The 22038-nt window shown below is 28.8% G+C and overlaps 4 protein-coding genes across 6 annotated transcripts; 3 read left to right on the top strand and 1 right to left on the bottom strand.

Moving 5' to 3' along the window:
* Positions 1-707: 707 nt before the first annotated feature.
* LOC123295973 (lipopolysaccharide-induced tumor necrosis factor-alpha factor homolog) lies at positions 708-1802 on the bottom strand. The gene is made up of 2 exons (XM_044877434.1): positions 1482-1802; positions 708-982 (listed from the first exon to the last, which is right to left on the bottom strand). The coding sequence occupies exons 1-2, from the start codon at positions 1597-1599 to the stop codon at positions 708-710; spliced, it is 393 nt and encodes a 130-aa protein (XP_044733369.1). The 5' UTR covers positions 1600-1802.
* Positions 1803-3032: 1230 nt separating this feature from the next.
* LOC123295972 lies at positions 3033-4249 on the top strand. Its single transcript, XM_044877433.1, has 3 exons — positions 3033-3339; positions 3836-3924; positions 4037-4249. The coding sequence occupies exons 1-3, from the start codon at positions 3147-3149 to the stop codon at positions 4247-4249; spliced, it is 495 nt and encodes a 164-aa protein (XP_044733368.1). The 5' UTR covers positions 3033-3146.
* Positions 4250-4994: 745 nt separating this feature from the next.
* Positions 4995-13425, top strand: LOC123295235 (zinc finger protein 808-like). 2 transcript variants are annotated; one of them, XM_044876499.1, is made up of 8 exons: positions 4995-5092; positions 5693-5852; positions 8810-8877; positions 9049-9138; positions 9203-9283; positions 10093-10230; positions 10773-11553; positions 12987-13425. In XM_044876499.1, exons 1-8 carry the CDS (start codon positions 5015-5017, stop codon positions 13382-13384), a joined length of 1794 nt encoding a protein of 597 aa, XP_044732434.1. In that variant the 5' UTR covers positions 4995-5014; the 3' UTR covers positions 13385-13425. The 2 variants fall into 2 exon arrangements, with proteins under 2 accessions (XP_044732434.1, XP_044732433.1); XM_044876498.1 differs by lacking the exons at positions 4995-5092; positions 5693-5852 and adding an exon at positions 7201-7503.
* Positions 13426-15008: 1583 nt separating this feature from the next.
* Positions 15009-20549, top strand: LOC123295234 (zinc finger protein 91-like). 2 transcript variants are annotated; one of them, XM_044876497.1, is made up of 7 exons: positions 15009-15233; positions 15848-16029; positions 16768-16835; positions 17492-17629; positions 17857-18634; positions 19092-20028; positions 20355-20549. In XM_044876497.1, exons 1-6 carry the CDS (start codon positions 15139-15141, stop codon positions 19580-19582), a joined length of 1752 nt encoding a protein of 583 aa, XP_044732432.1. In that variant the 5' UTR covers positions 15009-15138; the 3' UTR covers positions 19583-20028; positions 20355-20549. The 2 variants fall into 2 exon arrangements, with proteins under 2 accessions (XP_044732432.1, XP_044732431.1); XM_044876496.1 differs by having other exon boundaries at positions 15009-15257.
* Positions 20550-22038: the final 1489 nt, after the last annotated feature.

Genomic DNA, 22038 nt, shown 5'->3' with positions numbered 1-22038 from the left:
TCATCAAATAGCAAATAATATTAAAATAATGACAATTTCTACATATACTTAAAATTTATGCTGTTTTCCCATCCTGTTGGGGATACAGAATGTTAAATTTTCTGAAATAAGAATTTTAATAAAAAATACTTTTTTAGCTTTAATTGCACTAAAAAGTAAAAAATAATTTTTCTATGAATCACTCATAAACGACAATTTTTTAAAAGCTTGAGGAGCTCGCTTAAAATATCAAAAATGATTCGGAGCGAATAATCCACTCTGCACATTCCTACTTATTTTTCGATTCATTCTTGATATTGAGCGCCTCAAGCTTTTACAAATTGTCGTAAAAAATTTTTATTTTGGAATTTGATGAAACTCGGTGGATGGGGTAATTTTGATCCAAAAAATATAAAAATCAGATTAATTTATAATGATTGGACCCATAGAAAGTTACAATGTCAGCGAGTACCATGGGCAAAACTTCATTTTCATAAAAGTAAGAGGTCCCCACCGAAAAATTAAAATCCATAAAATTTTGGACAAAAGAGAGGATAAGTGAGTGCTATAACGTTATGGTCTTTGTTTTAAGACAAGAAATTGCTCAGCAAATCAGGCGGGTATCTGCTAGTACTAAATAAATTACTTCTTATTTACTGAATTTATTAAATTTAACAAATGAGCTATACAAAAAGTTTATTTTCATTTCGCTATGAACAATCCACAAACTAAAAATAATTTGAATAACTTCCTTGATCTGTAGATAATGGTGTATAAGTTCCAAAATAATATCCACAAATTGGACAGTAATGTAACGTTTTCTTAAAATATGAAAAACAATATGGTAGCAAAAAGCATGGCAAACAACCAATAATAAATAACGTCAATGCAGTAATGTGTGTGAATTTCGTATTAAATGACCGAATTTCTGTTTCGACTGGTTGAATACATTGTGGACAAACTGTTTGCACTGGATCGCATCCTAGGAACACTGGATTTATTACTATAAACAAATTAAAATAAAAACATTCATTAAAATATTCTTACTACTTCAAAAACTATTTGGCCATAAACTCACTAGGTTCTAAAGAAATTGATAAAATAAATTAAAACCAAGACTCATAACAAGACTTCATTAATTGAAGCCCCTAGATAATTTTACCCTAAAAGGAGTAAAAATAAGGGATAAAAGGTTTTGTGTGATGACGTCGTAAAAAAAGTTTACGACCCAGAAAATAAAAATATAGAAAAAATACAGAGAGACATGGAGTCATTACAAAATGTGAAACTGAAATGATCACAATAACGGAAAATAAGTGTTCATTTGGAAAGGTAAAAGCAACAGATTATATGAACTAGGCCACAGCCTTCAAGATATAGATGTAGAGAAGGTACCTGGTCCTTAACTAATTTGAAAATTTTTTTCACATATAAAAAGCTTTCTTATCAGCTTCTTATACCCAGCGATGCGGGTAGTTCACAGATAGTTTTGTATAATTTACCTGGTATGTCAATACACTCTCCCATATCAGGTTCATCAGGTACACCAATAGCTTCATTATATGTTGGTGGTGGACTTGGTGCAATAAATGGGGCTGATGGACCAAGTAAATAGTCCATTATCGATGGTACTGGACATCTTGATTCTCCAGCACGTAATACAGTAGAATATGATGGTGGATCTAACGGATAAGGTGGTGGTGCAAATATTAATAATGAGTATGATGGCAATGTAATTAATCTGCCAGTTTGTGATTCGCTATTTGAATTTATTGAACAATTTGAATTTGTTGAATTGAGTAATTGTTGATCATTATTTTCATTAAATGTTGTTCTTTCTAAATTATTTTCAGTTGAATTATTATTATGATAATTTTTGGACATTAAATTATTTTAATTTTATTAAACATATTTAAAAATAAATAATTTGTTCCCATTTTTGGTTAACATTTTATTGAATAAGTCTTCTTACAAGTTGTTATAGTTACCAAGTTTGGCTTTAAAATGCAAGCATGTTATTTAAAACTAATAATCTAATAATTTAAAAAATTAATGCATCTTTGAAATTTCCCACAATTATTTATTAGACTGTAAACATTTTGTAAAAAAAAATTCAACCTCTCACAACCTCTCAGGGGCGTACCTAACCCCTTTTTGGGGGGGTAGTTGGGGGATTTTAATCAGTTTTTTACAAATTACAACAAAAACTATGCATGAAAAAAAAATATCCAATTAAAAGTTCTAGCTGAAGTATTTATGCACATTTTCATTTTTTTTCGACCTACTAGCTTTAAAACTGACCGAAATATGCCAATTTTAAAATGGAATTTTTTTGCTCATTTAATCAAATGAAAAAGTATCCATCTTGTAAATCGTTAGAAATAGAACAAAAGTTTAAATGTAAAAGTTACTTCTTATAAAAAAATTAATAACTTTTATTTGAAGCATTCTTTCGTAAACATCACTGTTTACCCGTGAGGGCAAAACTTAGGAAAATCTTTGATCTCCATTTTCTCCAAAACTATAATAAAAAAAGTTTGTTGATTTTTCTCAGGTTAACTTCAACTAGCAGTTTTGTGAAACATTCTAGAAAAGCAAAGAAAAATTCCAAAAAATACTTCCGAAAATTTCGAAACCTTCAAAACTAGGCAAGATAGGGAGTTAAAATTTGCAGGTTCCTTCAACTAGTTGTCTTGTGAAAGGTTCTCAAAGAACGAAAAAAAAATTCTAGAAAATACTTTCGAAAGTTTTCCGAAGTTTTCGAAAACTAAAACAAATGTCGGAAGGACTGCCATAATTGTATTGGTTTTTTAAACGTTTCTAAATTATCAAAAATTTAAAGAATTGGGTTTCTGGCAACATCCGGAATGTTAATCTATAAGCTTTTCTGAGCATGTATCAATAGACAGAATACGGTCTTTTTTTCTTCAGGAAATGTCTTTTATTATTCAAACAAGTTGGCTGGATTTCAATCAAATTTTTATAAATATACAAAATAAAATATTATTTTTAGGAAAGATAATTACCGAATAAATTAAATATGAAATAAAAAATACATAAATTGCATCATTAATTAATCGAAAAATGTATGAAATCATTAATTAACTGTGTATGTAACGTTAATAAAAATTCATAAGCAAAAAAAAAAATAATCCCGACAAAAAAGAATGGTTTTAAACGCTCGATGTCGAACATGTGGTGAAAGTTTCGAACATAAACCACAATGTCCATGTCTATTAGGTCGACATGTGGTATTTCAGCATCCTTGCACAAATATAACACATTTTACATGCAAATTAAATCCGGGACCTGATTTTAAACGATTCAATTGTAAGAAAAATAAAAATATTCGTAAAATCAGTAAGTTCGTTTTTTCTAAATACTACTACAAATTATTATTTGTATGTTATATGCTGTCGTCTAATTTGAAAGTAGGGGTCTTTAAGAAAGGAATTGAAGGAAAATGTTTTTTTATGTGGTTAAAAAATGGTGAATAAGATACTTTAACTTTTAGCTCAACTGTTTTATAGAAAAATATCTATTAACTGCAAGAAATGAAGCATTTGGCCAAGGAATTGTCTCCTAGTCAGTTGCTTTTTTACATTTTCCGAGGAGACCATTCCTTGGCTAGACTGTTTTTTCGGTTTTACTTCCTCGATGAATCGCTCAAAATTTAGAAAACGATACAGAACTTTCTGTAGAAAGGAGTTTGTCATCTGCAGCTGAGATTTCTGAATGCGAAAATGAAAACGTTGTTTCTCTTTTACGATACTATTTTCAAACTGGATCGAATAAATTCGTAATTTAAAATGTTTATTCTTCAATTTTATCCATTTTTAAAACGTTTTGTTTTTAGTTGAATGTTGGAAACCAGGAAGTTCATTACTTCATTGTCAAAAATGTTGTAAAGATGTTTCACCTATTATTCGGAGACGCAGAAATAGGGTAACAATCTTTTATGTCTAGTTTAAATGAAAAATTCGATAAAAGTGTTTGCATCTTATAGCCATATAACGAAATCTCATTATGCGTGTATTAATTATTATTTTCTTTTCAGATTACAAGAACATTTTGCGGAGCTTTAATTGTATTAGGATGTTGGCCTCTATGTTTTTTACCTTGTATTTTAAATTGTTTCGACCAAAGCAACGTATATTTATATTGTCCATGTTGTATGCAATATTTAGGTAGATACAGGCGACGCGAAGGCGTTGTAATTATGGAAACTACAGAGAACCGTCCATGTTGTGCTCGTAAAAAAATGCGTTAAAAATTATTGTCTAATGTTTGCAAATAAATTATAAAAACCTTTTACTTTTAAATACATTAAGTATTTGAAATAATAATAATTTTTTTTCTAATTGTAATACTATGTGTCATTTTCGAGATTTCCCGGGTCAACTCTATTCGTTGTGTGCGTAGTCATGGTAGGGATAATAAAATCGATGCCAGCGCTTTAAGTGAAAAATTTTTGAGATAAAGGGGGCTGTTATGACTAATTTGCAATTCTTTACATGTTAATGTTATAGAAACTGTCAAATTAAAATGATTGAAAAACACTAATTAATTAAACTTAATGCATTAAAAATTGTGAAAATAAGAAATCAAATTGCATAAATATTATTTTTCAAATGTAAATTATCATAATTATCTATTTAAATTTGTGAAACAAGAATATTAAATTTTAAATGTAAGTTTTCAATGCAATCCACACAATTATATATGCATCCATACAATTCTATAATTAAAGTAGTGTATCGTTGTCATGGAAACGAAACTCACACACGAAGCGAATAACCATAGGCTGAAATCTCGTATCCTTGTTAAGATACGTTAAGTCTCGTATCCTTGTTAAGAATTTTTTAGATAAATTTAGTTCACATCAAGCTACCTGTAGCGCTGATTTAAACAAAAACAAAGAAAAAATTATATGTTGTACTCTATGTTATCGACTATAGTTTTGTCTACTGTCATTATGTTTATTTACAAAATAATTTTTGTATAGATAAAAAATTTATTATTTGTGTAAATAAAAATGGGGATAAATTGTGGTGTACCTGGATGCGAAAGTAAAGCGAGTGAAACAAAAATGCATGTGTTACCTGGCGATAATGTAAGTACATATTCAAATTATTATTTATTGAATTTTATTTAACCTAATAAACTCGTGGAAGTATTAGCTTATCGTTATTAAATGTGTACATTATTTAATTTAAAAAAGATATCCAACCATGAAATGAGTATATTTCATTATAAATTAAGTTTAACGAATACATAAGTTCTTACAATTTTAAAATGTTTGGTTTTTTATAAATTTAAAAAAAAAATTGTAACCTAAAAATCTCATGTGGACGTATCATGTTATTGTTAATAAATGTTTATTTAAATAATAAATTCCAATGATGGCATGAGTTGAGTATATTTACTAAATTAAGTCAACAAGTATATAATTTCTTACAATTGTTTAGTTTTTTTTTTATAAATTTAATAAAACAAACACAAAATTCCAACCTAAAAAATCTAATGTGTGAATTATTGGAATATTGTTAATAAATGTGTATATCATTTAATGACAAAATTTTTTTATAAATAGTATGATTATATTTCACTAAATTAAGTGGTCGAATACATAGTTTCTTATAATTTTAAGACGTGTAGTTTTTAAGAAGTTTCAATACAAACGCAAAAGATAAATATTTATTTTTGTCCACAGCGATTTAAGATTTGGGCTACATTCATTGGACGTCCGGACTTGGATATTTCAAAACGAAAATCTTACCGTATTTGCGATAAACACTTTCCGGAAGAAATGAAATATACTACATTTCACAATGTTACAAATCTTAAAAAGAGTGCTTTGCCGGTTAATAAAGGTAAGATACTTAATAGTTATAATCAAATTCGACAATATTTGCGACAAATGATTCTAATCTGACTCAAAAAAATTTCATTTTCTGAAAAAACTATTATGAAAAATGGCTTAAAATACAAATGTAATATATTGTATTGATCATTTTTACGAAAAACTTGCTAACAAAAATTTTTTTTCTTTAATAATATTTTGTTAGAAAATTAATGTAAATTTATTCATTGTAATGTATTTTTAATTTATATAATAAAATTATTTTATTTAAATTGGTATTTGTTTTTGTTTACACATAACATTTAAATAATATTAATACACGTATATTAAACGTTGATAGATCATTTGAAATTAGCGCACAACAGCCCGCTTTTAATAAGACAACTTAGCGATCCCAGCACCTCACTTATTTTGTCCATATTTTGGGGACAATATTTTCTATAGCGATCGTTCTCATTTTTTATAACCTCCATGATGGATACTATGGATATGATTTCTAAGGAAGCCTGAATGGTTCATGATCAATTTATGAAAAAGTGGTGCTACACTAGCTTTTTTTTTTAAATGTGTATTACCGACAAGTATAAAACCAACTTTCAAAAAGTGCACTTGTGACTCGTGGTTATGGATATAAATCTTGAAACTGTCTAGAATTATTAATAATTGTTTATCCTGATTTAATGATAATATGATAATGTTTATAATTTGTATTATGTAGTTAGTTAAAAATTTTTATTGGTATTATTTAAAAAATATAATGCTTTAATTAGCCTTTTCCCTAAGGAGATTAAAAAAAGATTCGCTAGATGACAGAACTAGGGTGATGCAAATATTTTGATTTCCTGTCATCTAGCGGATCTTTTTTTAATCTTCTGAGGAAAAAGGCTAATTAAAGCATTATATTTTTTAAATAATACTATTACAAATTTTTAAATAACTATATAATACAAATTATAATCATTATCATATCATCATTAAATCCGGATATACAATTATTAATAATTCCAGACAGTTTCGGCAATTCTTTGGTTTCGGTAATGGCTAATTAAAGAATAGTTATCACCGACTGACATTTTCAAAAAGATTTGTTTCCATAACCACAAGTCACAAGTGCACTTTTTGAATGTTGGTTTCATACTTGTGACTAGTACACATTTAAAAAATAATCTAGTGTAGCGCCACTTTTTCATAAATTGATCATGAACTATTCAGGCTTCCGTAGATTTCTACTGTCAAAGTCAATATGAAGGGTTACAGTAGATTTTCTAACTTAAATAAACATAACTTACATTAATAAAAGTTTTTTATTTTGTTCATTCTTCAATTTATTTGTTTTTAAAACGAAATTTGAAGAAGTGTTATAATATCTTTATATTTTGCGATTCAAAACCGTTACTTTAAAATGGAAAAAGTAAGTTGCGCCGTTTCGGGATGTGTTCCGAATAATTTGGATGGTAGTCATAAATTTCCAGATCCAAAAAAGAATTTACAATTATTCTTACTTTGGAAGCAAAAAATCGGAAATAATTTATTGAAAGATATAACAGATGACAAAATTTATTCAAATTATAGAGTCTGTTCAAAGCATTTATGTCAAAAAGACTTTGGGCCAAACAAGAAATTGAGAACTTATACTACATCACCAAAATTTTATTTATCAAGTGAGCTTTAGATACTTTTTTATTTCAGTTTTTTTCTAGTTTTCATTAAAAATACGTTACAAATTAATGAACACGGATACATACTGTCCTTCTTTGGATTAATACTGTCCAGTTCACTATAAACAATATTTCGTACTTGAAGTTGTGTCCACAAACATCATATACATATTACGCAAGAATTTCTATGGTAATGACACGCTAATTTATTAATATATGGTTTACATAAAAAATTTAATACTATTTTCTTTCTATAAATATTATTATTTGCAATTTCTAAGGCAACAAGTTTAATTAAATGTTATTCAATAATTTTTATTTGATATTTACTACACCAATTATATATAAACAATTGAAAAATAGTTATATTTTAAATAAAACGTGTGATTTATTGCAAACTTCACACACAAAAAACGGTGCTACGATCGATTCAGTTGTCCTTTCCACCTGCTTTGCAAGCAACGAATATTGTACAAAAAAATTTAATTAGAAGCAGTTACTTCGTTATTGCTTTTAATGAACCTTCCAAGCTGCACATAGTAAATTTTGTTCTTTTACTAATGCGAAATTAACCTTCTCTTGTTGTACACTTTCCGTGCGGTACGGTGTAAACTAAATAAAGCGTCAATTACAATTAGTTGTCCGAGGGAAAACAACACTTAATTAGCATAGTTCTATTAAGGAGTTAGAATTTGAATCGTTTTATGTGTACGCTATTCGTTGTGTACGTAGTCATGGTAGGGACAATAAAATCGATGCCAGCGCTTCCAGTGAAAAATTTTGGCGTTAAAGGAGGCTGTTATGACTAATTTGCAATTCTTTACATGTAAATGTCAAATAAAAAATTGAACAAATATTATTTTTTAAATGTAAATTATCATAGTTATTTATTTAAATTTGTGGGACAATAATATTAAATTTTCAATGTAAGTCATAAATGCAATTCATACAATTCTATAATTAAAGTAGTGTATCGTTACGATGGAAACGCCTCCAATAAAACACACACACGGTGCGAATAATTTCACAGTTTGTATTGTTAAAACAAAATTTATAAAAAAATTTATTTGTAATTATAACCCGTGAAAAAAACCAATATAAAACCTTTGTGAATTCAAAAATTCGAAATACTTTGAGTTTATATTATAATAATTTAATCATCTATGTAACAATATTGTCTATATTTTTAATAGCGTGAAGTTGGCAATTGCGCTAGCCTTGGCGCTTCACAACAATGAAGTATATAAAAAATAAATTTCTTTATTGCGAAACTGGAAAAATTAATAACAATGTTTTTATTTTGTAATAGGAACTGTCCAAAATGAAAAACCGATCGAAGAAGAAATTGAACGTTTATCTGATGATTGTAACTCACAGGTATTATTTTAAATTACTAAAAAATTACATTCTATCTGAAATGCTTCCCAATAAAGTTTAACGTATTTTAATTTCTCCATAACCACGCTTTTTGGAAATATTATTTTTTATTCACAATAACGTGAAATTAAAAGTATCCTTTTTTCTACAAGTTTCAATTTTTTTTTTTAGAGTATTGATTTAATATCAGTTACGGAAAGCATCAGCGAAAATGGGGTACAAGAAGAAATACGGCAAACAAACAATTCATTGTTTGTACTGGTAAGCTTTTTTACAATATTAATTATTATAATTAAAGATAAACACTAAGTTATTTTGTTTTTAGAATACTAATTTTATATTAGATGACACGGTTGAAATTGTACCAGTCGTACAGCAGGGAAAATTAGAATCAGAAATAATTCAGGTAAGGTAAAAAAATTGTTGGAGTATTTATTGAAATAATAAGCTATCAATATGGTTCGATAGAAATTTGTCCCAATTACCTCAATCTTCCCCCATTTATTCTCGGGTTACTAAATAATTCAAGATAATAGACAACAATTTATGATCATTGAATTCTGAAATTCCTATCTAAGATTATTTGAAGGCAAGAATTTCCTATACCAAAGCAGATCTCAAGCTTAACAATTTACAGTTTATAGCATAACAAAATAATACCATTATACGTTGAATCTAACATTTATTTTTCTCTGTGTAAAATTATCGTACTGCAGCCTTCCGTGGGCTAGAATTGAATTTATTCATTCTTTTTTTAAACAATACAATATTGTACAGAACATGTCATTAAAAGCTATAGGGAAGATGAAAGTATGCAGCTATAGTTGACTTTGTTAGGATATTAGTACATGTGTAAAAATTAGATTTGTGGACAGAATGACATCTCTTATTTTTATATTTCAGGATCCTGACCGTTTAGCACTAATTGTGTTTCTTTAAGATTCATTATTTCATTATTGTTTCACTAGCATCGTAACTTTGAGTATTGAGTTGTGGTTTAATTTACAGAGCATCTAATTTCTGACTTTGGTATCTAATTAGCATCTAAAAAGTACCTAAATTTGACATTTTTTAAATGCGATTTCCGTAGTTTGCATCACTGGCGTACCATAGCTGTTTTAATTTTATATATTTAGTACATGTGTATAAATTTTATATTGCGGTCAGAAAGGCATAATTTATTTTTTTTAAACAGATAATGTTTTTATTTTTTAGGAATCTGAATGTACAACTGTTGAGAAATGGAACAATAAATGTATTACATGTTTAAAAGATGATGTACAAATGGAAACTCTCAGTTCACTTAGTCTTTTACCAGAATTTAAAGAACTCTTTAAGTATTTAAAAATTGAAGTGAGTTTTTATTAGATATGTTAAACATTCATTTAATAATTTATTTTAGATCAAAATAACAGACCTGCCATTATTATACAATTGATCACCAATAAAATAGGCTACAATATACAAAATTAGCACCATTATGTAATGGGTTCATATATGCAGAGTTGCCATTTTCGGGGTAATTATCCGTTTTTCTGGTAATTTGAGTAACCAATATTACTGGGTAAAACGGTTAGTTATTATTTAAAATTTTGTTTTATTTTTATTTGTTTTAAAAGAACATTTTTGTTGTTTTTTGAATAAAATCGAGTGATTTCTCATAATTATAAACGATTTTCGGGTAATAAACCAATAAAGAATTGGCAAAATTGCGTATATATAATACAAACATGAATCGATAAGAACTTTGTAGTTTTATAAGTATAACAAAATAATGCATTTTTGTAGGTTTTGCTTATGTTTTGTTTATTACACATAATAATTTGATACATAATTGTTATATCATAAATCATAAAGTAAAATATTAAAAAAGCAATTCATAATATTTTTTCCAGGAATTTCTCATTGAAACTACCTTAAATTCGGTGTGCTCCAATTGTGTATTACAAATGCATAACATGTTAAGTTTTAAAAGACAATGTGAAAAATCAGTAGAGAAATTAGGATTATTTATTACAGTTGAAATATCTGAAAGAGTAAAATCACCAACCGTTCATAAAGCAACACAAACCGAAAATGAAGAAGAAATAAGTTCAAACTTTTTAGTACAAATATCCCCAGATGTTGAGGAAGAACCTGACAAAATAGAACATACTGAAATTGAACAGGAATTCGATTTAGAGGCGTTAGATGAAAAATGTGTATCTTGCGTAAATTGTAATGAAAATTTTAACAACAAAAGTTGGCTAAGAAGACATCAAATTCTTATCCATGGATTAAAAGACTGTATACAGGAATGTTGTGATTGTCGTCGTCAAGTACATTTTATGAATTATGATAATAAATTAAAAATTCATAATGAGTGTTGTCATGAAAATATATGCAGCGTCTGTGATTTGAAATTTCAAACAATAATTCATTTAGCTAAGCATAGATTGTTACATACATTGAGTGACCCTAAAAAAAACCCACCACTTCCTGGGATTGACCTTCGTAAATCACGAAGACCGCACGGAAAGGTTGCCTGTGCTAAATGTGGAAAATTTTATAAATCAGCCAACTTATTACGTTCACATATGCAAAGGATACACAATATAACTAAAGTTAAAATTCCTTGTACAATTTGCACACGATCTGTTTACAACATGAATTTGCATCTAAAAAGACACCAAACACGTAAGTACACTAATATGATACTATTTAAATCAGTGGAATATGTTATATATAAATCTGGTTGTCTCTAGAGATGCTAGACTATTTCATTCGAAAATCGGTAGCTAAATAGCTCAACTTTAATAAAAATGAGAAAACAAATTATAAGCTAAATAAATCCCCACTGATGCCAATTTTTTCTTTTCATAAAAGACAGATAGTTATACTCAAGCAAATTTGTTTATTGGTCCTTTTAAACTCTGCCAGGGTTCATAATAAATGTAAAAAAAGTAAACTTGGAATATGAAGCTGGTCTCAAGTTTTGTCATCAAAGCAATCGAAAATTCAGAACCATTTGAAAAACATGAAATAGTTCAATGTTAATTAATGGCGTACCGCTAATAAAACGCCTGTTTGTCAAAAACAGTATAAAGTGTGTTTATTTCAAAAGAATTCACCCTCAATAACCCTCGACCTAATGTGATTGTTTTGAGTGAATATACGTCGATTTGGATATCGAGAGGGAAGTTTAAAAATGGTTCCTAGAGTATTTTAGGTTTCACCCCTTAACTCTAGCAACTCCAAACTTCAATTGGAATTTTTTATTGTGGCTGAAGAGAGAATTGTATGCCCTTTCAAACGAGGTGTCCCCGGCCTTGTGACATCTCGTTTGAAAAAGTGAAATCGATCGATTGGTTCTAAAGATAGACTGCACAGAAAATGGAACTCATACCTATCATCTTCTGTGTAGTCTATCTTATAGAAAACAATAACAAGAGAAAATTTTATGCCCTTTCAAATGAGGTATCACAAGGTAGAGGGGGCCATAAAAAAAAGTTGGGGTGGCGGAGAGTGAAGTAATCACATCAGGTCAAGATTTATTAAGAGTGGATACCTTCCATCTTCCGTGTAGTCTATCTTAGGAACCAATCAATTTCATTTTTTTAATCATTGTTGAATAGATAATTTTATGTCATTTCAAATGAGTTATAACAAGGTAAGGGGTGCCATTTTAAATTCAAAATTTGAGATGGCTAAGGATGAAGGGATGAAACCTAAATTCTCTAAGTACTATTTTTGAACTTCCCCCTCGATATCTAAATCGACGTATTTTCCACTCAAATCAATAATCACATCAGATCAAGAATTATTAAGGGTGGATACTTTTGAAATGAACACACTGTACAAAAGAAAACTGTGTTTCCAGCCTCTAGTTTAAAGCGTGTTGTATTTGAAAAATTTTTTGTTTTAGTTAAAATTATGTGACCTACACTTGCAAATCAAATGTGTAATTTGATGCATAAAAATCGTATGTTTATGAAATAATATCAATTGAAAAGGGGAATTAAAATAGCGGTATGCCATTACATTAATAGCAGAAGCGGTACTGACTTAGTAATTACCCAAAAGGAAATTTTGAAAGAATAATGAAAACTCATTGAAAATATTTCTTACAGATAAATTTCAACAAAAAATTCTACAAAAGAAAAAATTGAACTTCATTGAATCAAGAGGACTTTGTACATATTGTGGAAAATTATATGCCCGAAGCTCTTTAAGAGTTCATATTCTGTCGGTACATTTGAATATAAAAAATTATGAATGTATGTACTGCGGTAAAATGTTTGCGTCAACCGCTATAAGAAACACACATATTAAATTAGCTCATTTAAAACTGAAACGTTTTTCCTGTGATTATTGTGACAAACAATTCACGAGGAAAGATGCAGCACAAAAGCACAAATTAAAACACACTCAAGAAAGACCTTTTAAATGTAAAGTTTGCGATAAACTTTTCCGTTATTCTGAAAATATTAGACGACATATGAAACAAGTCCATGGAATGATTAAATAATGCATATTTTTAAAAGTTGATAAAAGGAAATCTTTTGAGAAAGTTTTATTCCAGTTTGGTTATCACAATTATTTAATCTAGTTATCAATTATTTTCAAAATTTCGATGTATTATTGTGATAAATTGTTATAGAAAACAGAAAATTTTCATAGCAAATTTTCAAAGTAATGATATCAAAAATTTTAATAGTCTAATAAGGCTATGAAAAAAAAAATTGGAATTAGAGACTAATCACAAGATTCCAAAGCTTGATTTTAAGTTAAATAAATACATTTCAATAAAAATACTTTTTTATTAATGTCCTTAAATTATACTATAAAAGATCATGTTTTTGAAACTAACGGTTTCCCAATAAGTATAAAAAGTTTTCTTAATTATAGAGAAACGACTTTTCAGAAACGTGCTTTATCTAGTTTATGAAGTAGTAGGATATTAAAATAAAGCAAAAACAGGAAAAACCCTGATAAAATTAGCACGACCAATATTTTTCTTTGTATGGGACTAATTTCGCTAATGTCAAATGATCTATCAACGTTTAATATACGTGTATATAATATCATTCAAAGGAAAAAAAGAAGCAAATAATGAAATTATTATTATTATTTACTAATGAATAAATGATAAATTTGAATGGTACTAACTTCATCTACTTGTACTTATAAACAGCTAACTTCGCAGATACTACTTACCGACGACAGCGCGGCTGGTGGCTGAAAAATGAACAAAAAATTATACAAATTTTCAGGGACAGGCGCGCTAATGCTTTAGCGCGTAGCGATCGTTCTCCTTCTCTCTAACCTCCATGCTTTGAGTAGTGGTTCTCACCATAGATAAAATATATGGTTCTCACTCTGTTGTCATTTTGCCAATTCGCCATAGGAACTGATTCTAGCGCTGTCTGGTGGTAGAAATAGAAGCTGTCTATGACAAGTCAAATTTCAACAGAAATGAGAGTACGAACGTGTTAAAAGTTATTCATAATGAATAATAAAAGTTTTGAAATAAATATAAATGACATTATCAAGTATTTAGATGATTCTAATATAAATTTGACTTGTAATAGACAGCTTCTATTTTCTACCACTAGATAGCGCAAGAATCAGTTCCTATGGCGAATACCAGTTAATATTTGCAAAGACAGCACTGCAGACTATGGAGTGTAGAGTAAAAGGAGAACCATCTCTGTATATAAAAAGTGTCCGTCGTAAAGCATTAAATAAGGATAGCGCTGTTGTATCAAAAGTGTAAATTTTAAAACATGTGCTCAAAGTAATAAGAGTAGGATAGAGAACTAAACAAGTTATTAGAGTAGGATAGAGAAACTTACATCAAACACCCTTTTGCTACACAAGCGCCATTATAGCCACTTTATTTAATGCTGTTTTGTGGACACTTTTTTAGTCAGTCATAAGAGATGATTCTCCTTTTACTCTACACTCCATACTACAGACATACATCTGTCAAAAAATTACCTAACCTCAACATTTTCTTGTAGTTGTTGAGTAATGACTTTTATTGTACACAGTTTTTAACAAAAATATGGTAATAGTTCAGTTTAAGCACTTTTTCTTAAAAATCATCCTAGAACATCATGAAAAAAAACATTTTCAAGCATTTACGTAGATTACGAATTCATAGAATACTGTAACCTAACGTAATTATATTAGATTAAATTTATATTTCTATCCGTCGTTAGTGTAGAATTAGCGATTTTTATCATTTTCTAATTTATTTTACGGATTTATTTAACTATAATGCGACATAGTGTATGTTTCTATCGTGGGTGTTATAATTCGAAAAAATCGCGACCTGATTTGACATTTCACCGATTTCCACCGGACAAAGAAAGGTACCTACTAAATTATTTACATAGGTTGGTATATAATAAACATAGACATTATACATTAATAAATAAAAATTAATAAACACATACTTAAACGAATATATTAATTGAGAAAGAGGCTATTCGTACCCTAGCTAAAAATAAATTTGAAGAAGGTGGATCCAAGAGCCAACAGCAAACACAAAGTGAACACATCATTCTGCTAAATTTTAGACCATTACGCTCATCCTGTTATTGCATTTATATAGTGATCTACGGTTTGGTCATGCCGTTAATAAAGTCGTCTTGGCACGAGCCTGAGAGTTTTTTGACCCTTGGGTTCACCATGAAAGTGGTCCTGCTTGTAAAAACTGATTTTTATTTTATTTAGCCAATTATAATATTCTAAATTTGATGAGTGAAATTTTGTAGTTATTTTCATTAATTAACACCCGTGTGTACGTGCGAATAGTCTCGCCGTTATTTATTAACTATCAGAATTAAATAATGCCTTTGAACTCGTGATTCATTTGCAAAAATTTTACAAGATATTTCGTCTTAGAATTGCACCCCCTTTCTGTCCTTAAATTATTGAAAGCACATTAATCTTCACTTTCATAAACCACCATAATCATTTATAGATTGATCGTATGGGTAAAGAGATCCGGAAACGGTGCTATTTCAAAAGAAGACTGCAAAGCATGGAAGCATCGGACGATGTGTTCTATTCATTTTAACGTAGAAGATTATAAGATAGATTGTCGCAAACCAATATTGCATTCAACAGCTATACCCAAGGAATTTCATCCCTCAGCGGATCATGGTAATTTAGCTAGTTGTTGTGAAAGATTGAATTAAGGCAATCATAATAAAAATTGTAATTCATCTTTTGAAAAAAGTATCATTAATGACAGTATAATGCCGTTTCTAAAGGAAGCTCTTAATAACCCTTTTCGAGTTATTAAGAAATCTGAAGCGCGTATCTGTATTCTTTGACAATAGATGCCCTTTAACCTAATTAATTTTGTTTGGATTCATAAAAGGAAGGAAACTGCACTCGCGTCTGATGAAGGGTTCTTACCTTGTTTTTATTATTTTTCATCTAAAATAGCCATACACTTAATCTCACATTCCTAACTCCTATAGTAAGGGAATAATAGAGGTAACAACCCTGATATTTCTCAGTACTTATTGAAGATATCTTCATGAAAAAGAAAATGTACATGACTATCGATAAACTAATTATAATATACTTTTTATAGAATTTTTGCAGTATTAGAAACTAAAAAAACAAGAAACAATTTTTTGGAGGTGGTTTATACCACTAGTTTTGGAGAAATCTATGAAAACATGTGTTTAATTGTAATTATCACCTGTGAAAAAAAAAAAAAATAAAAACTTTGTGCCCTAAATAGTAAATAGTACCGATTTTTAATAGTGTGAAATTTATAAAATTGCTACACCTGGCGCTAGTTCTGTACCCAACAAATATTTTAACAAAAAAGTTTATCAAAAAAATAATTTTAGAAAAATAAATAACAATCTTTTTATTTTGTAATAGGAAGTGTCCAAAATGAAATATCCATCAAAGGAGAAATTGAATGTCTATCTAACGATTCTAAACCTAAGGTATTATTTTTAAATTACTGAAAATTACGTTCATGGATTATGTGAAGTGAGGAATTGCCCATACCAGAGAGAGCAGATCTCAAGCTAAACAATTTATTGAACAAAATAACATATGCGTTAAATCTAATATTTATTTATTCCTGTGTAAAATCAATGTACTGTGACCTGTTATGGGCTAGAAACTTCGAGGTTTTAATTAGCTGTTAAGTCAGCGACGCAAAGTACGGAAATCGCATTTAAAAAATACCAAAATTTGGTACTTTTTAGGTGTTAATTAGATACCAAAGTCAGAAATTAGATGCTCTGTAACTTACACTGCAACTCAATACTCTAGGAAATTTCAGGACCGTGACCGTTTAGCACTAATTGTGTTTCTTTAACATTCATTATTTCATTATTGTTTCACTAGCATCGTAACTTTGAGTATTGAGTTGTGGTTTAATTTACAGAGCACCTAATTTCTGACTTTGGTATCTAATTAGCATCTAAAAAGTACCTAAATTTGACATTTTTTAAATGCGATTTCCGTAGTTTGCATCACTGGCGTACCATAGCTGTTTTAATTTTATATATTTAGTACATGTGTATAAATTTTATATTGCGGTCAGAAAGGCATAATTTATTTTTTTTAAACAGATAATGTTTTTATTTTTTAGGAATCTGAATGTACAACTGTTGAGAAATGGAACAATAAATGTATTACATGTTTAAAAGATGATGTACAAATGGAAACTCTCAGTTCACTTAGTCTTTTACCAGAATTTAAAGAACTCTTTAAGTATTTAAGAATTGAAGTAAGTTTATATTCGATATGTTAAACAGAATTTTTTTAATGTTTTAATTTGAATGGAAAACTATTTTCTACGACCTCATAAAGCGTCCCATGGATCGATAGGAACTTTTTAGTTTTATAAGATTATCATATGGAAGCTCTCTTTCAACATACATAGCTGGATAATTTTTTTTTGTCATAAATCATAAAGCAAAATATAAAGAAAGCATTTCATAATATTTTTTCCAGGACTTTCTCAATGAAACTACCTTAAATTCGGTGTGCTCCAATTGTGTATTACAAATGCATAACATGTTAAGTTTTAAAAGACAATGTGAAGAATCGGTAGAAAAATTAGGATTATTTACAACAGCTCTAATATCTGAAACAGTAAAATCATCAATCGTTCATAAAGCAACAAAAACCGAAAGTGAAGAAGAAATAAGTTCAAACTTTTTAGTACAAATATCCCCAGATGTTGAGGAAGAACCTGACAAAATAGAACATACTGAAATTGAACAGGAATTCGATTCGTTTTCGTTCGATGAAGAATGTGTATCTTGCGTAAATTGTAATGAAAAATTTAACAACGAACGTTGGCTAAGAAGACATCAAATTCTTATCCATGGATTAAAAAACTGTATACAGGAATGTTATGATTGTCTCCAACTACATTTTATAAATTATGAGAATCGATTAAAGATTCATAATGAGTGTTATCATGAAAATATATGCAGTGTCTGTGATTTGAAATTTCAAACAATAATTCATTTAGCTAAACATAGATTGTTACATACATTGAGTGATCCTAAAAAACACCTACCACTTTCTGGCTTTGACGGTTTTAAATCACGAAGACCGCGCGGAAAGGTTGCCTGTGCTCAATGTGGAAAATTTTATAATACAGCCAAATTATTACGTAGACATATCCGAAGTGTACACAATCCAAATAGAGTTAAAATGGCTTGTACAATTTGCAGACGATCTGTTTACAACTTGAATGAACATTTAAAATGGCATCAGACACGTAAGTATATCAATATGACACTATTTAAAATCAATGTCAGCGCTTACAATCGTGAGCGTTTCATTGTCATTTTTAGACAAATTAAAATTAAAATTATATGACCGCTTACAAAAACAACCGAGAAAACAATCTTGAATCAGAAAATCGTTAAGTTTTGAAATAATATCACTTAGGAAGGGGTAATCGTTTTTATATGAATTTATCTCAGATCGTTACAATAGCGGTATGTCATTCCAAACCTCCAATTGCACCGACTATATTTACGGTTAAAGAGATTTTGAATTAGCAGCTTTTCGCAATTCATTTCTTTCCCTTTAAAATGAGTAAGAAATTTGAATGCAAATATTGTCTTTTTTAACGAAAAAAATGTGGCACGTTTTTTCTCGAGAAATGTGATTTAAACTATGATAGGTAATTTTGAAAGAATAATTATGCTCATTGAAAATATTTCTTACAGATAAATTTCAACATAAAATTGCAGTTCGACGAAAGTCAGTTCCAAGAAAGAAAAAATATGACTTCATTGAACCAAGGGGACTTTGTACATATTGTGGAAAATTATATGTCCGAACCTCTTTAAAAAAACATATTCTGGCGGTACATTTGAAAAAAAAAAATTATGAATGCATGTACTGTCATAAAATGTTTGTTTCAACTAATGTAAGAAACAGACATATTAAAGTAGCTCATTTAAAACTAAAACGTTTTTCCTGTGGTTATTGCGACAAAAAATTTTCGACGAAATTTAACGCACAAAAGCACAGATTAATACATACTAAAGAAAAACCTTTTAAATGCCAATATTGTGATGAACTTTTCCGTTACCCTGAGAGTATTAAACACCATATAATACGAAAACATGGAGTGAATTCCAGCAGTTTCAGAATAAATATTTGTACAATTTTAAACTCACTTGAAAGTGGAGGTAAAATAATTTCTGTAACTTGAAAAAATTTCGGATGGCCGATAATTGGAAAAAAATGGCAAATCGGGAATTATCAGAGAATATTGCTAAACCTTTCATTATCATGGAAATTAACAAAAATATTACATGTTTCATTATAAAAGAAGTAATGTCGACAAAAATTTAAATGTTTTGATGCTGTAGCTAAGTAGAAATACTGGAATTAGAAACTAATCACAAGATGCCAAACCTGAGTTCGTTTTTAATCTAAATACATTTCATTAAATAAAATTGTTTTACTAATATCCTTTGAGTATTCTTCAAAGAGTATGTTTTTGAAACTATAATTTTCTATGGAATTAACTATAGATGTGCTTCTTAAACACAAATTAAAGCGGGAAGGTTTTTTCTCTGGTAAATTGTAGGTGATGAAATTTTTTTCTGGCATTTAATATTATGTATTCTATATACAGTGTGTCCCCGGATAGAGGTAACTATACTTGTAAATTTTCTTATTTTGCATTTTAAGAAAAAGTCATTCTTTATAAGTTTTGCTTATTCTGAAAAGTATGTAGGTATATTTAAAAATTCTTAATAATGTACAGGGTAGCCAAAAATTTGGCATCACTATTTTTTTTTTTTGTAAACTACCCTTCCTTTTTATAAGTTGACAAAATGATATTAAAAAAAGTTACTCGAAATTAACAATTATGACAAAATTTCAAGAAGATCTTTCCAACTTTGACAATTCCATTCTTAGTGAATGTTTATCCGAGAAATCGTACATGTTAATTATAAGTACCACTTGTATTTCAGATCCTTAATCGAATCACACTTTGAGTGATACTTGGAAGGCAATTGATCTTTTAGTATTAGATGCCGGCTATCCTACCTATGGTTTTCCATTAGGTTTGCACAAGGTTAATGCCGGGATAGTTCCTAACAAAGTCAGCCATAGCTGCATACCTTCCCTTTCCTTTCTTTTTCCCCATCCCTTTTTAATGACATGTTCTGTACAATATTGTATTGTTTAACAAAAAGAATAAATAAATTGAATTGAATTAAAGAAATTTTGAACATTGTAAACTAAATGATTATTGAAATAAATTTTTTTATATTATTATTTTTTATATAATTATTTGTTTTTATGTACCTACCTTAGGGACATAATGTAAAGTTCTATCACGCAAAAAAAAATTTTTACAATATCAGAAAAACGAAAACATGTTATGAAACTAAATTCAGAAAATTGTCCATATTATGACACAAATTTTCGAGCCCATGTCACACGTCATATAAAGCAAGTACATGGATCACAATGATTAATAATATTGATGCTACAAAAAAATTCTGGTTTAGTTGTTCATAGAATCACCTAATTAGTCCATTTCCGTATGCCCGTCTGTCTGTCTGTCTGTCATCACGATTACTCAAAACGAAAAGTGATATCAAGCTGAAATTTTTATAGTGTGCTTAAGACGTAAAAAGTGAGGTCGAGTTCGTAAATGAGCAACATAGGTTAATTGGGTCTTGGGTCCGTAGGACCCATCTTGTAAACCGTTAGAGATAGAACAAATGTTTAAATGTAAAAAAAAATGTTCCTTATAAAAAAATAAACAACTTTTATTTGAAACATTTTCTTGTAAACATCACTGTTTACCCACGAGGGCGCTAATTAGGTGAAAATTTTGTAGTATGTATTAATAAAGGAATATCAATTATGTGTGTGTGGCTATTTAAGAGTGGAAATCTTTCTTTATTTACGTGACGTCAAAAACAAACGATTGCGTCATCAAAACTGTCTTTACATGGTATTTCAACAATTAACTCAGCCAATTGTTTGTTTTCACTTGTTTAAATTGTATTTACTTTAAATGATCTTATACGCATGCCTTTGGATACCAGGTTTATCTTGAATTTATAAATAAAATTTTTTAAATACAACTAATTTATTATAAAACCAACAAACAACATAGCATTAAATGAAATGCAAGAATTACAATTTTATTATTAGCTTTCATTATTTTCTTGCTTTTCTCTTTGAAAGATAAAATCTGCATATTGTTCCGCTTCTAATCTTCTTTGCCTTGCAAAATATGGTGAAACTACATGTTTGTATCCAAAAATTACAGTAAAAGTTACAGTAAGTGCTCCACCTAAAATACCTAGTCTAGTTCCTGGTAGAGCTTTCAAAAATTTGATAAATGACATTCTAAAATTAAATATTTTCACAGTAAATTTATTTAAGCTTTTATTTTTATTACTCAAAATTTTACCTTTATTTAAAATTTATGCCGGTTTAAGTTTTATTTATCTGGTAATTCAATATTTTGTTCACTTTTTTTAAGGTTATGCTCAATAATTAGAGGTCTCCAAATATAAAATCCACCCAATCCTCCCAAAACTGAAACCAATATTAACTGTGGTATAGTAAATCGTTTTCGGATTCTTATCTTCATATTTTAGAACAAAAAAACAACAATTGTTTACAATTTTCTTG

The sequence above is a fragment of the Chrysoperla carnea genome, chromosome 3 (genome assembly GCF_905475395.1).
Source record: "Chrysoperla carnea chromosome 3, inChrCarn1.1, whole genome shotgun sequence".
In the NCBI taxonomy this organism is placed as follows: domain Eukaryota; kingdom Metazoa; phylum Arthropoda; class Insecta; order Neuroptera; family Chrysopidae; genus Chrysoperla; species Chrysoperla carnea.
This window is presented reverse-complemented; position numbering and strand designations above follow the sequence as displayed.